Genomic DNA, 16,663 nt, shown 5'->3' on the forward strand with positions numbered 1-16,663 from the left:
TACCAGTTATCATTCCTTGTACCAATTGTGGTAGTTGCTAACCACTGTACACTACGAGACTTGCCTTTTTAAGAATCTCTGATCCAGACATCTAGCCATCCCAATTTAGCCCTTGCCAAACTCACTCTTTTCTTTTCTGCTTCCAAAACATGAAATTCAAGAACTGACTGTTTACTTGGTGCCTAATATATCCCACTCCATTACCAGAGCCATTGTAACAATATAATCAATGTTATTCAACTCCCCTGTTAGTGGTTTTAATCTTGTGGCTGATAAGGGCATGCCCAAAGTATAGACATGTCTGTCACATGCCTCCTCACTTCACTTATTAGTATCCAAAGCCCTTAGACAGAGGCCAATATTATAATATATATAATTTATTTTCTTTTAATATTGATTTATGCTGGAAATGGCAGTTTGAGGAGCCTAAGCATCCATCACATTCTATAAACACCATAATTGGATGCTCTCATAGAAAACACAGCTCAGTTTCTTTTCAAAATATCATTTATTTATTTATTTTACTTTTAAGCATCACCCGGTCCCTGGCTGTAATAAATATTTTATAAGCCTGTCTAGAACACTGTCCTCAGAGTTTTGCAACTATATACGATAAATGTAGATATATTTAAATCCAGGCCAATATAGCTGCATTTACCAGACATTCTGGCCAACTTATTAAAATTTCTGTTTTACAAAAGTATTTTAGTGGCAGCATGCTGATAATCTTCAGTGGGACGTACGATGCTCAATACTGTGAGCAAACAAGATATGACGCATAGGGAGATAGAAGACTGTATGCTAAAAGCCTGCAATTAAAAGGTGATTTCAATATTTCTTTAATTGTGCAGTTATATCTAGCCTATTTTAAGACTGTTTTCAGTGAGCATTGTTTCTCTGCAGTACACAGCACTATGACAAGCAATGGAGAAACATCTCAGTTGGATTAATGACCCCTAAGATATGTTTGTCATTCAGAGCCAGCTGAGTTTTAATTGACAAGCAGGTGAGCGTACCATGTTTGCATGGATTCAGCTCACAGCCCGCCCTGCCATATCTCCTGTCTTGGGTGTCTTTAAAGGTCTTTTATTGTGTCCTCTTGCTGACAGGTCGGAGAGATTCTCATCTCTGGCCTGCATACAGCAACCGCCTCGGTAATGAAGAAAACTTTTTGCATGAAGATTTTTTTTTTTTTACTCTCTTTTACTGTAAGGTGAACTTTGACACTGTCTATAAATACACATCCCAGAATGCTCCAAAACATAGTTTGGCATGATTAAACGAACATTGCTCTAGGTCCTCCTTTTATACTGTATATGGACAAAATATTATAAAACATTTTTACATACATATTCTTGCTGAAAAACAGAATTTTTAATTTGACATTTTACATGCACCAATCTAGGACCTGATAAATGGTAAGAGAAATTTGAAGATGATGCTAATTTACAAGTGCCAAGAGATGTAAATATTAAATGTGGAAGAGCATATTTTCCAAGTGTCCCTATGAAAGACAGACCCTACTTTGAGCCCACTGTCCTCTTTTGTATCCTAATGTCATTCTTTTTATTAGTTGATCAGTATTCTGGGTGTGTCTGAGTGTATAACATGGCTCCATGGCAATTATATTCACAGTAATGTGTCTTTAGACTACAATAAATGTGTTAAGAAATCAGGCTGTGTAAATAAGATACATTGTTCTTGTTATAAACTACATTTTAGTTGCATAAATTAGCATTAGTAAGTCACCTAAGATTTCTCAGAACAGAAGAGAAAATCAATCACTAAGCCCACTGCAGTGGTTATGGTGTCAGGAGTGCCATTATAGCCTCCCAAAGTCATATAAAAAGCTGTTTTACAATAGCTTGACATCTTACCTGGGTCCACCGGGTGCCTGCGGCACATCCAGTCTTCTCCACAGATCTGAAGCCATCCATTAAACGACCAGGCACATAGGCTTTTAGCCAATGAAAGTGACCTTGTATGGCACTGCATAGCTTAGTAGAGTTACAGGACTGTGGCTGCTGGCACCTGGTGGGACCCAAGTAAGTTGCCATTCCAAAATGATACAACAATTATTCTTGGCAATGTAACCACTATAGTGTGCTTTAGTGGTTATGTTGCATTGACTGTTCCTCGAATAAGACATAACAGATAGACACTATAGTATTAAAGGAAAACTTTATTAAATTCTCTTAAAATGACACCACTGAATTAATCCACTCAGATGCCACTATTAACCCCTTAAGGACCAAACTTCTGGAATAAAAGGGAATCATGACCCCGATCGCACGTAACCCTCTGCCAGTGCAACAACACCAAGAAAGGGAGCCTCATAGAACAACCGACACATACAACCCCCTCCCCCGCCTTGATGGGGCCACCAAAAGCCGCAACCCCAACTGTCCCCAGGGGACCTGACCGAGACACACGGCAAACACACACATACGACAGACCTCCAGTGACAGATCCCCCACCACGCACCATAGACCGACTTACGAACCGAGGACTTCCGAACCCACCCCCTCACGCGCCATATCTCGACCCATGTCTCTCTGCTGCCCATGAGCCCCTCCCTCCCCCCTTTTCTTTAAGGATCAGACCCCGAGTTTCAGATTCGGAACCCCCAGGGCGATACACACCCCACTATATGCGGGCATCGCTTATCGCAGCATGCTCCTACCACAAACAGTAACAACACTAGCACCCACTTCAATGCAGTGTATATTTTAAGCACACACAGTTAACTGAGAGACCTGCTTTACATGTACTGTATACATACTGTGTCGTAGAATACTGTGATAAGCCTAAAATGTGCAATGTTTTCTACTGTCACATACATGTTTATACCTACTGTTCAAAATATGATATGCTTCCCATTTCCATTTTCTTACAATGGACACACTCGCCTGAATAACTCGCCTGAATAAAAATGTGCAGGACTGAACTATGCCATACTGATAACCTTGTTGAAACACTGATACTTCTATGCACTATGATGGCTTTGAATGCATAATTGTTAATTCCTTGCACAAACAAAATAAAGAATAATAAAAAAAAAGGGGGGGGGAGGAATCATGACATGTCACACATGTCATTTGTCCTTAAGGGGTTAAAGGACCACTATAGTGCCAGGAAAACAAACTTGTTTTCCTGGCACTATAGGGTCTTTAGGTCCCCCCACCCTCATGGCCCCCCTCCCGCTGGGCTGAAGGGGGCTGAAGGGGTTAAGCACTTACCTTTCTCCCCCGACGCTGGGGGAACTCTCCTCCCTCTCCCGACGTCAGCATTAAATGCGCATGCGCGGCAAGAGCCACGCGCACATTCAAACAGTCCATAGGAAAGCATTTCTCAATGTGATTTTCACAGTGAGAAGCGCAGAAGCGCCTCTAGCGGCTGTCAGTGAGACAGCCACTAGAGGCTGGATTAACCCTATTGCAAGCATACCAGTTTCTGTGAAACTGCTATGTTTACAGGTGCAGGGTTATCACTAGATGGACCTGGCACCCACACCACTTCATTGAGCTGAAGTGGTCTGGGTGCCTATAGTGGTCCTGACATGCGCACAGTCGATTATTCGGCAGGTGCGCTGTTTACCCCAAACCCCCCAATAACTTACAGACACCGTATTTCTGTTGGAATAAAAAAGTCCACAGCTTTATTTATTATTATAAACAAGGTAACAAATTGGGGTCATTGCCACAAAAGTAAATATACCTCCACCCCCCACCGTACATAAATTACCCCCGGCAATGACCCCGCCAATAACAATAAATAACATTATAAATAACCAATTAACACATAACATATGGCCTACCAAAGAGGCCCCATATCCATAACTTTTTAAACTGTAGGGGTGTACCGAGACCCCCCTACACCACCTGGTTCGGAGCCACCGATGAGCTCGAACCCACAAACCATTTCACACTCCAGTTTAATCCAGCCTAACCAATTTATACTCCTCCTACCTTCCAATTACCCAAGCCCTATCCCGCCGCTGTGACCAAACGGGAACTCCAAAACAATAGGGAGGGTGGGAGGGACAATTACCAGGTAAGTGTCAGTTTAGTTAAAATGTCCCTTGGTCATAAAATGGCCGCTTAATATACTCCTATAGTCCAACCCCCATTTACCAATGACCACACCCCTTTAACTGGTTACTCCCCTGCCTACTCCTGGCTCTGTCAAGGCCCACTCCCCTGACTGCGCTGTTCCATGGGCTACATGACATGCGCACAGTCGATTATTCGGCAGGTGCGCTGTTTACCCCAAACCCCCCAATAACTTACAGACACCGTATTTCTGTTGGAATAAAAAAGTCCACAGCTTTATTTATTATTATAAACAAGGTAACAAATTGGGGTCATTGCCACAAAAGTAAATATACCTCCACCCCCCACCGTACATAAATTACCCCCGGCAATGACCCCGCCAATAACAATAAATAACATTATAAATAACCAATTAACACATAACATATGGCCTACCAAAGAGGCCCCATATCCATAACTTTTTAAACTGTAGGGGTGTACCGAGACCCCCCTACACCACCTGGTTCGGAGCCACCGATGAGCTCGAACCCACAAACCATTTCACACTCCAGTTTAATCCAGCCTAACCAATTTATACTCCTCCTACCTTCCAATTACCCAAGCCCTATCCCGCCATAGCAAGAGACTTGACCCCTTAATGTCTCGAGCGACCCCCACCACACATAAATAGGGCTTTGGAAATACCCTCCTGGAATCCTAAGTTTAGTAGATCACACCCCACATCAGACAGGTGCACACCATCCCGCCTAAAATAACCGGGCAACCCGCCCTCCAATTCAAAGTGCCTCACTGGGACCCCCCCTAGTCTCCTAATAAAGACAGACATGGCCTTATTTACTTTGCCACGGCAACGTGCCACAGCCGCCGGGTCCCTGGCATGCCTCCAGTTCAACCGCGGCACCATTTCAGACCAAACTATTGTAACTCCTGGGACCAGAGCCCTCACCCTGTCCAGGTCCCTCTTCATTCTCCTGACCAACACCTTCTGGGGGACCAAACCTAAGTCATTGCCCCCACCGTGAATCAACAGTATATCCGGGGCAAACCCCTTGGACAACATCCCAAAAATTTCACCACTTATACTCTGCCAGCTGAAACCCCTAAAACCAAACCACCGAAGGTCCACTGTGTCCAGAAGAAAACCCAGTTGTGTGCCTTGTCTCCGAACTGCGGCCCTCTTCTCCGCCCAGTAGACAAACGAGTGACCCACCAGCCAAGCGACCAAGCCTGAAAGGAAACAAATTCAGTTAACCGGCAGAGCACACTTTTCCCACAACCACAACATTCCATTCACACCAACCTTTCCGGCCTTACATATGCACGGAACCTGATGGATTCCCATCTCCCAATCTGCTTTATCCGCTCCTCCCCCAGCCCGAGCCGCGCCGCCTCAGTCGCAGCCCCGATACGGAAGGAGTGCGTACCAAATTGTCCGGGCTGCAAGCCCAATCTCGTCAACCCCATGCGGAAGACTCGCAAGAACTGAAAGCGCGACAGCGCCTTCCCATCCTCATGAATCAGGAAGCAACCACCAACCTGCGGGCGAACCCGTAAAAACACGTCCCCACACGCAACCGGGCACACCGGGGACCCTGGTAGTGAGGACAGGACAACATTCTTACCTTTTCCGAAGACGTCCGTCTTCGAGCGCCGGAGCCAAATCACGACCTTGTCCTGTTCTATAGCCACATCCTCATACCGGAGGCCCGATGCCCCCGACCTATTGGCGCTCACCAATTCGCCAATACGAAAAGCCCCAAAGAAAGCCCACACGAAAGCCACAGAGAACAAAGTTACTTCAAATGCCGAACTACACACTTCGTTCAACAACCCCACCAACCCTTGAAGGGTGGCAAAGGACACAGGCCTCCTCGTATCCACAGACCTCCTGCCCTTCTTGAAACCCTTCAAAGTTTGCTTTACCAAGAAATGTTTGGTCAGGTCTTCCCACCCGTTAAACTTGAACAGGAAGGCTAACGCAGACATGTAGCGTTCCACCCTAGAAGGGGATGACCCACCTGCCACCAACCTGCAAAGAAGCCACAACAGCGTGTCCAACCTACCAGCTGCAGAATCGCCTGCTCCCGCCTGGGACAACATTTCCTCCCATTCACACCAAACCTTAGTATAAGCGGTCCAAGTCCCCGGCGCCAGTGAGCTCCTTATGTATCGCCCAAGCACAACGTCCCGAGCCGCCACATCTCCTCCGGGCATGCTTGCCCTGTCGCTTGTGCGTCCGGCGCTGCTTCCCGGAACCGCACCCACTGTGAACGAGACAGAGCGTCAGCGACCACATTCAGCAGGCCCGGCACGTGCCGTGCCCGGAAGACAATGTTCCAAGACATACACAAGAGCACTAGCTGCCGCAACAACCTAACCACTGGCAGGGACGAAGCCGATAGACTGTTAATTACCTGTACCACTGCCATATTATCAGAGTGGAAGATAACTTTCTTGTCCCTGAGCTCCTCGCCCCATAGTGACACCGCTACCACAACTGGAAAAAGCTCCAAAAAGGCGAGGTTCCGAATCAAGGGGCTCTCGGACCAAGCCTCAGGCCAAACCTCGGCACACCACTTGCCCCCAAGGTAAGCCCCAAAGCCAACGCTCCCCGAGGCGTCCGTAAACAGCCCGGCTTCGCCAGATGCCTTCATCACATCCCTGAAAAACACCCGTCCGTTAAACTCAGTGAGGAAGCGGTCCCATATGTCCAAGTCCTCTCTCATACCAACCGACACCCTGATGTAATGACTCGGCAGACGGACCCCACAGGTAGCCCTAGCCAGCAATCTACAAAAAACTCTTCCCATAGGGATCACCTTACAAGCGAAATTAAGGCTGCCGAGCAAGGACTGCAGTCCCCGCAGCGTAACTTTCCTAGCGCCCTTTATCGCGTGCACCTGCTGGCGGAGCACCCTCAACTTCTCCTCCGGCAGCCTACATTCCCCCACGACCGAGTCGATTTCCAGCCCTAAAAAACTCAGACACTCGGTCGGGCCCACTGTCTTGTCCTCGGCCAGAGGAATCCCAAACTGTTGGGCTAACCTCTGGAACACCCGCAGTATTTGGGCACATCTGTCGGACCCAGCCGGGCCCACACACAGAAAGTCGTCCAAGTAATGGACCACCGTACCCCCGCCCGATTCCCTGCGCACTACCCACTCCAGGAACGTGCTAAACTTTTCAAAATACGCACATGAAATGGAGCAACCCATGGGTAGGCACAGGTCCACGAAAAACTTACCCTCAAAAAGGCACCCTAACAAATGGTGACAGTCTGGGTGGATAGGAAGGAGCCGGAATGCTGCCTCCACATCCACCTTCGCCATCAACGCCCCTCGCCCTGCTCTCCGAACCAACTCGACAGCATGGTCGAATGATGCATACGATACGGAGCACAGGGCCTCATCGATATCATCATTTACTGACGCCCCTTTCGGGAATGATAAATGATGAATCAACCTAAACTTACCCGCCTCCTTCTTGGGGACTACCCCCAGCGGGGATACCCTCAAGTCAGGCAGCGGCGGAGCCTCGAACGGCCCAGCCATCCTACCCAGCTGCACCTCCTTCAGCAACTTGTCCCTCACAACTCCCGGGTGTTCACCCACCGACTTGAGATTACTGCATAACCTCCCCACATCCCTACTCTGAAACGGTATTGAAAAACCCTCCGTAAAGCCGTGCCATAAGAATTCCGCGTCCTGACGGTTACCGTACTGTTTTAGCCACGGCAGCATCTCGCCTACTTTCACCGGGGTTGCCCCCCGCGGCAGCGGAGGGGGCCGACGCTCCAACGGCTCCCGCTCCTGGTGCAGACTTACCTCGCTTAAAACACCGGCTGGCTCCGTGTGCACCCCCACAACCCGAGCACTCGTGCTTAAACCGGCACGACGCACCCCACTTACATTGGCCCTCGTTAAAGAGCCAACAGAAGCCTTTCTTTTGCCCGGCCGATGCAGGTCCCCCAGGGGCCGCACCGGCCGTCCCTTGAAAGGGCGCAGCCTTTTGCGCCATCATGAGCCGCATCCAGAGGGGAAGGTCCATTTGATCCCACCGCATGCTGGGATTCGCCGCTAACCTCTGGCGAAACTGCTCGTCGTACCGCCACCAGGCGACCCCGCCATAGGTCCGGTACGCTTCCCCAATCCCATCTAGGTAGCAAAACAATTGGGAGCATTTATCCGGCGACTTTTCCCCTATCACGCTGGCCAGGATACAGAAGGCCCGCAGCCAGTTCCCAAACGTTTTAGGAATCTTCCGATACCTACGCTTTTTCTCCTCCTCCTCCTTCTTTGCGTCCTTCTTGTCCTCCTCCTTCATGTCTAAGAACTCCTCCAGCGGGAGCAAGGAAAAAACCTCCACAAACTCACCCTTCCAAATTTTCTCCTTGATGTCCATTTTCAGGTGACAACCTAATGGGCCCGAAAAAGACACGTGCACGTTTTGCCGCGCAGCGTCGGTAATTTCGCCCCCAAGACCTACCTTGTCCCCCGACTCCTTACTAGTTTCAGACACAGATAACCCCACTTCGCTATCCAGCGTTGGGCCCACGGCCCTACCTTGTAACCCCTGGCCTTTCTCACACGTCCACACTCTCCCAAACTGAGGTGAAGCCATTTCCCCACCCGCCCAAGAATCTAAGAAAGATTTTAAGCAATTCAATAGTGTTCCTGCGTGTGGTGTAACAGTTGACTCACCGCCTGAGCCCGAAGCCGCAGAAGGCTGTGGGTTCGTTTCCCGTCCGTCCGCCATGCTTGGCTCCGGAGCATCCAATTGGCGCCGACTCCCGTCAGCCTGGCCCTGCCTCAGGACCGCGGGTGTAGTGCTGCGAGACCTGCAAGGAGAACGACACCTGGGTAGTGTGTCCACATGATCACATACCCGCCCAACCTCCTTATGTTCATGCCTGTAGTTCCGCACCATATCCCGACTCCCTGCCTGGCCCTCCCGGCCGTAAGCACTGCGCCGCTGACCTGGCGAGCTCCTGCCTGAGGACCCAGACGCACTGCGCCGCTGCCTCCACCTCCGGTCCCTTGAGGCCGATCTCCTTCTGCTATACCTGCTTGCAGACCTGCTCCTCTCTCTACCCCTCCACCCGTCAGCCTGCCTCCTGTCATGCCTGGCACTGACGCCGTGCTGCTCCCTGCTGCGATGCGGCCTAGGGCTCCGCGAGAGACCCCTCGGTCCCCGGGAGCCGCCCCTGCGGCCCTCCCGCTCTCTCCCAGCCCGTCCTGTCTCCATGCCCTGAGCTGAGTCCTGGGAGCTATCCCGACCTGCTGCACCTGGCCCCTTTTGGGCCGCCTTGCGAACTGGGGATTCCGCCTGTCTATCCTGGCGTTTTCTGTCTGCTAAAGCCGCGGGCCCTGCCGGCCCCAATGTACCTGGCTGAGCGGACCCGCCGTCTGCGTCCCTTGTGCTGAACCTGGCCCCACTAGAGGCCGCCCCCGATGTGTCCCCTTGCCCAGGGGCTCCCCCTGCCATCAGGGGGACCGCCTGATCACTAGAGGCCTCCGCTCTGCCCCCCGCCCGCTGCCCAGCCCCAGCGCCATTCCCTGACTCACCGGGCCGCAACCGCTCACTGCTTCCACCATCCGATCTGCTCTGGGTCCTGGCTCCAGCCGCAACCGACCCGCCTGCCGCCTCCCGGCGGGGCGCACACCGCGTGGTAGGCCTCGGCCTAGCTGCTGCCCGCGCCCGGCCAGCACCGCGTCGGACCGACGGTGCCGGCCGCGGTACATCCACTCCGCTGGGGCCCGCTACCTCATCCAGGGCCCCAACAGACTCCGCTGACGGGCTCCTCCGTCTGCCGACTTCAGGCTCCATGCCCGGGCTCAGCCGCTGGGGCGGTCTCGCCCTCCTCATGGAACGCCGTGCAGCCGCCGCAGGGGTTGTAGGGGGGGGACCCTGAGCCCCCAGTTGCTCGTGAAGCCATGCCAGTCCTCTATCCCGCACAGCAGCTCTCACTCCCTCCAGGATTTCTTCCATTGATGCCATGATCTGCAAGACAAAAGAAAAAACCAACACAGACCTGCCAAAAACAATTACCAGGTAAGTGTCAGTTTAGTTAAAATGTCCCTTGGTCATAAAATGGCCGCTTAATATACTCCTATAGTCCAACCCCCATTTACCAATGACCACACCCCTTTAACTGGTTACTCCCCTGCCTACTCCTGGCTCTGTCAAGGCCCACTCCCCTGACTGCGCTGTTCCATGGGCTACATTTAAGCCACTCAGGACTTAGCTCAGACAGGGAGCTTTTGGCCCTCCTTTGTCAGTAGAGGAGTGGCAGTGCCTTGCACATCTCATATAAGAAGTCAAAACGTTCTAAAATGGTTTGACCTCTTACATTGAGGAGACAACAGGGAATTCCTGTTACTGTATCCACTAGATCAGTGGTTCCCAACCCAGTCCTCAAGTACCCCCTACCAGTGCAGGATTTAGGGATCACCCAATTGTATGTAAAGTGTTTCTAGAAAAGAAAGAAAGACGCTTTAGACATAACAGGGTGATCCCTAAATCCTGGACTGGAAGGGGGTACTTGGGGACTGGGTTGGGAACCCCTCCACTAGAGCATACTGTCAAGGTAATGGTGCTTGGAGTGTTGCTTTCACAAGATAACTGTATAGGGAGTGGTTATAATAAAAACAAATGAACAATTAACATTGAGTGATTTTAAAAATAATTACCGTATATAGTTATACATCACTTATGCTACATGCAATAGAAGTTTGTAACAGTTTGTAAGTTTTCTTACCATAGCCCTAATCGTAGCCTCCTGAAATACTAGATATGCAGCTAAAATGTTTATCTATGGACATCTACATGTCTGAGCAATCACTTTATCCGTTTGCTATTACCTAACCCCACCTTCCAGAAACCTGTCAGACCAATACCCCACTATTTTTCTTATTTATTTGTGCTTTTCCAACTTACTGGCCTCTCGTGTTGCAACAAACAAATGCCTCAATTCCATTCTGTTAAAAAAAAAAAAAAAAACAACAACAAAAAACCTTTCAGTTTATCTACAGAAGTCATTATTAAAATCTATGTTACTTTTTGCAGATAAATAATTTGGATTGTTTTTTCCCCCCAAGAGAATGGAATCATTTCTGATTCTGATTCTAAGGGGACCAAACTTCATTGAGGGCTGAATGAGAGAGAGAGTTTAAAGTTGATCATCAAAACCAAACTATAAGGTTTGGAGTGTTACAATTAGATATCAGAAAATACGCCCAATTTTAATATATTAGGTAAATTTTAGAATTAATTAAAATATCACAAAAAAAATGTATAAATGCCAAGTGGATTAAAGTGGTTATGGTTATCAGTATATGCAATGTCAAACAATCCACTGGCTGTAGGTAACAAGCAAAAAAAAAAAAAAAAGGAATTTGTTGCATATTTTGTGTATTGAATTACTGTTCAGTCAACTATTTACAACTAAAACCAGCTAACGTTATACCAAATATATAGTACCCTAAGCTATGTTTTTTGTTTTGTTTTTTTAACTTCTAACCTTACAGCATCCCTGTTAACAATCTTGTGCACCTTTGGACAAAGACATGTTTTTTTTTTTTTTTTGGGGGGGGGGGGTGGTTTGTACTGAATTATAGTAAGGCTTGTGGTCATGCGATTAGTAACAGAACCTATTTTACAGTAGCACGGGACCATAAACATGTCACTCTAACACTTGTTTCTTATTTATCTCAAATGTAGCAGAAGCAGATTTGTGAAATCACATGGATTAAGCTCGAATGCAAAATGCTGATGAGTAACATGGAGAGGTGACTAGATCTCTGCAGTATTAGCCTTCTTTTCCTCATGGCTCGATTGTAATTAGATTTGTGAAAACGGTAAAAGGTCTCATCATGAGTGACAACAGCTGTTGACATCAACGTGTTATACTGAATAATTTACTGCCTTCATTTTACTTGCTAAAGCATGAAAGCCGCTATTGTCTCACTCACATTGCCTTACAAAATCTGGCTTTTCCATTTCTGCACTGAGCACACATCATTCGTGCTAGAGATTCATCGAACCGCATCACGAACAATTCTTAACGAGCAGAATAACGGGTAGAAACCTCAATGCAAAACAGAGCGGGCTTTCAATCGATGTACTCAGTTTTCGATGATGTCACAAGAATTTCTTTTTTTCTTATAGATTCCAACGTGTTTGATTTTTTTACTTTGCCATTTTATTTCCCAACATGGTCTTTGGAACACTCGCTGACTGCTGAGCATATATTCAATTTCTAAATGACTGCAGCAATTGCATGGTAATAAAACCATTCACTTGAGAATGTGACAAAATTAAAGCGTAGTGCAGCCAAACAATGCACTGAGAGACAAGTAGAGGTGCGTGACTGCATAGATTTATTTGCCAAGTGGGGACACTGACCTGTCTCAACCCTTCCCCTCCTAAACGAGAATTAGTAAAAGACATGGTAACAATACATTTTCAGACGATGAACATTTTAAATTCTATAAACTTAGTTATTTTCGTGTAGGTATGGCATAGAGCAAGGGTAGGCATTAGGCAACCTTCGGCACTCCAGATGTTGCAGACTACATTGCCCATAATGCTGTGCCAGCATTATAGCTGTAAGAGCATTATGGGAGATGTAGTCCAAAACATCGTGAGTGCCGACAGTTGCCTATTCCTGACCTAGGACTAAAGGTTGGCAATGCATCCTGGGAGTTTCATAAACCTTTGGGCCACCCATGACCTAGACTGAGCTTGGTCTGTTTCTAGTAGTCAATCCCTTCTCCAGATTAAACTGAAGCTGGAGCCTAATATCTTCTCTTACTGTTAACACCCGTGGCTAAAAATGTGGAGGGCATATTTGCACAACACAGAGCAATTTCGTTAATAAACACCAGTATAGAGCAGTTTATTCCTTTCTCACTAATGAAAGAATCAGGTATTTTGATATGTACAAGACATATATCATGACTGGAAATAAACAGAGTACAATCACTCCCGTACCTGGATTAGTATCCAAAGACTCCTGTCAGCACCAGGGGGACTATGTGGATATCTCCAGATTTCCCAGCACATTACAAGATTATATTCGGCAAAGTGCTGAGATCATGTAAAGAAAAATGAGCACAGCCTTGAGAGACCTATTCCTCCCTCATTGGCCTCCTCTTTAACAATGCTGTAAGAACTCTGCTAAACGATGCCTTTATTAACATTCTTGATGTTTTGCTGTGGGTGCAGATTCTCGTATAAATTGCTCACCCCCTGGGGGACCCGATTTTATATTCGTAGAGTTAGGCCTTGGTCATTAAGCGAGCACTGTGCTATTCATGGTCTCATGGTATGTGCTCAACAGAGCTCAGCCATTTAGAACAAGAAATTGGTTATTTGCATAATATTAAATACTAACAGATCAGAATTTTTAGCAAACAGTGAAATCTTTTGCAAACTTTAAAGGAACACTATAGGTTCAGGAACACAAACATGTATTCCTGACTCTAAGGTGCTAAAACCACCATTTAGGTGGCTTACCCCCTCTTAGCCCCGTTAAAAGGAATTAAAACTCACCTTATTTCCAGCACTGCGCGTGTCCGCCTGTGTTGACTCCGCCCACTGGTGACATCATCAGCATTGCCGATTTTTAGCCAATTCAATGCTTTCCCATGGGGAAAGCACTGGATTGGCTAAAATTGTAAAGGGGTGGGGCCAAACACAGTTTTGGCCAATGAGCACCTTCTCATAGAGATGCATTGAATAAATTCATCTCTGTGAGGAAAATTCAGTGTTCCTATGCAGTGCGTAGAGACGCTGAACAGCAGAGATGCTTACTGTGCAGCCCTGAGCCAGGAAGCACCTCCAGTGGCCATCTTGAGAGTGGCTACTTGGAGGTCTCCCTAGGGGCAATGTAAACACTGCCTTTTCTCGGAAAAGACAGTGTTTGCATTAAAATGCCTGAAGGCAATGATTATGCTCACCAGAACAACTACATGAAGCTATAGTTGTTATGGTGACTATAGTGTCCCTGTAAAAAAATAAAAATGTCCATGTTATTTCCAGTTAAAGGACTTTATAGAATAAAACTGAGTTCACATAAGCAATACAAAATGGCCGACGCGCAATGGCTCAACATAAACATTACAAAATGTCTGCTATCATTCAAGGCATTGCTTGTTTTCATTTGCCAGATGCATACATTTGCCTTTGTCACTTCAGTATTACTTTCTTAACTGAAAATTTGTTGAGACTTGCAAAGGAATTTGCACATTTTACACCATCTGATGCTGAAAAGAATTGTAATATATATATTTTTTTTTATTGGTACAAGATGCGTTTAGTTGTCTGGCACTTAGAGTCCTTACCCATCAGTGCAGTTAGGGTGGCATGGGTGGCATTCTCGATCCTCATCTGCATATTTAAAGATAAATCCGTTTGTCCCTTGAACACCTTCTGGGCATTTTTCCACACAGTTGGGTCCATCTTTATAGTTGGAACATTTAGTACAGTGGTCTGGCCCCTGAAAAATAGAAGGTCTGTTAGGGAGACAATCGTAAGACCAAATCTGAGTAGCAGTCTCTTCTCCTTCTGCCTGCAAGTTACATATAAACACAATATACAATTTAAATATAAAAAAAAAAAAAAAATACAGAACAGGTTGTTTTTTGTTTTTTTTAAGTAGCATATTGAACATATCTAAAACTACAGATTTTTCGGCGTAATTGTTATGCTTTATATCAGTGAATAAAAAAAAGTAAGAAAATACATCGGTCTCTAAATAATACATATACTTGTTCACCAACTGTAAAACAAGGACCTATAATCCTGCTAAAGACCCATGAACCTTTTTATGTTGTCCTCTTTACCTTACAGAGTGACCAATATGCAATGCAAATGTGTAATTCTACAAACAGAAAGAGGGAGTAGAAGTATCAAGTTAAAGCTGTAACCAGGGATATGTTGACTCCTAGACATTGACTTCCAGTTAATAATTATCTATTACAAATTAGTATTCTCTAACTTGGCATTTTGCCCAAACATTTCTAAGATGGTTTTTAATGCACACCAATGAACTGTTTAATGAACTGACATATTTTTGTATTAACCTTAACCAGAATTGTATGCATGTGTAAACCTTATTGGATATCGGTAAACTTTTGTGGAATGGGTGAGACATTTTCTTGAGGGTAGGCCAATATTTATTTAGACTTTTTTCCAGTACCACTATGAGGCAAAAAGAACAGGGGCTTCAGTCTATGTCTATGGTTCATTATATGACCTTTACCGCATATGATGCTTCTAGAACCAGCCCTATTTCAGGTTTTACCCCAAAGCCCTGATGTGTTTGATAAATCACATTGTGACACCATATCTTTGATCGCGTTAAGATTGAACCTATATGTGTAAACTCCACACCTGATCTATTAACATCAAGCTATGCTGTGTTAACCCCTTGCACCACTGCATTAAAAACCCTGTATCCACCGCAATACCCCCACACTGTACTGTATAATTAACTCTAAATATGGTGCCTTAAAGTGTCACTGTCATAAATCACATATATTGTGTAATCATTTGAGGTGTTTCTCTCTCAGTATTAGAGCGAACTCAGGGCTAACAATGAAATTTGCTCCAAAATAAATTCAAGCTGGGGCTCCATCCCCTGTCAGATACCCCTGTCAGATACAGGATGCCCCTGTTTTCTAGATATAAAACCTTGAAAACAAATATTTGAAGGACCATACTTGCAATCCACAGCCAGGCAGTGTTATATAGGTGAGCAACATGGCAGGCTTTAGTAGCATTTGGCTCTCTGGATAGATATTGTTAGTGAAGTCCACCATCTTGTTTTTGTAACAGACTGCAGAAGAGGTAGCTTAACCTCAAGGTGCACATGAACTATTTACTCTTTATATTGAGTACATCATTTATTAAGTGTTCTGTAAACTAGGGAATTACCGATGACACTTTCAGGTTTGTTTACCAAAGTGAGAATTCAAAGTGAATTTCAAATTTAAGGTCAGACTAGCTAAACTGGAATTTCGGCTACTCTGGCCTAGAATGTAAAATTCAATCTGAATTCACTTTGAATTCTCACATTGGTAAATACCCCTGTTTGATTACATTCTATAAGAAGAAATCAGGTAGAAAACGATGATGGCTGACTCTGATTGTGTCATTGTTTTCACATAAACTCTAAATCAATGCCAAGGTGGGGAAAGATGTTTAAATGCTATTTTTTTCATTATTTCTATATAAGCTGTCAAATGATTTCTCACCGGTCCGTAACATGTGATGGTACCTTCCTCCATCTTCTCACACTGAGGGTCACATATCAGGCAGACCGAACCATTTGCAAATTCGCGGGTCTCACTAAAGACAGGAGACAGAGAAAGATAAGACAGTCAGCACAAAAACAGATGACATATATAGTTAGGTGTTTAGTAGTGTGTGTGGAACTGCACTCACTCCCATAAATCTGAGCCAGGGTGCTGGCTGAACCGAAATCAAACACCAGATTTCCAAAAATTAATAAAGTAATGGAGGTCCAGGCACTCCTTGGTTCAAGACAGGTACTTTATTAGGAACCACAACAGCAACGTTTCGACCCCAAAATACCTTTTTAGGTCGAA

The 16,663-nt window shown here is 46.1% G+C and overlaps 1 protein-coding gene across 1 annotated transcript in view; it reads right to left on the minus strand.

Moving 5' to 3' along the window:
• ERBB4 (erb-b2 receptor tyrosine kinase 4) overlaps positions 1-16,663 on the minus strand; it is a 797,331-nt gene that overhangs the window by 177,701 nt on the left and 602,967 nt on the right. Inside the window, exons 14-15 of the mRNA XM_063429955.1 lie at positions 16,310-16,403; positions 14,396-14,550 (exon numbers count right to left, since the gene is read on the minus strand). Coding sequence (XP_063286025.1) covers positions 14,396-14,550; positions 16,310-16,403 — 249 coding nt within the window. The remainder of the gene's footprint in view (positions 1-14,395; positions 14,551-16,309; positions 16,404-16,663) is intronic.

This window comes from Pelobates fuscus, chromosome 8 (genome assembly GCF_036172605.1).
Source record: "Pelobates fuscus isolate aPelFus1 chromosome 8, aPelFus1.pri, whole genome shotgun sequence".
Taxonomy (NCBI): Eukaryota; Metazoa; Chordata; class Amphibia; order Anura; family Pelobatidae; genus Pelobates; species Pelobates fuscus.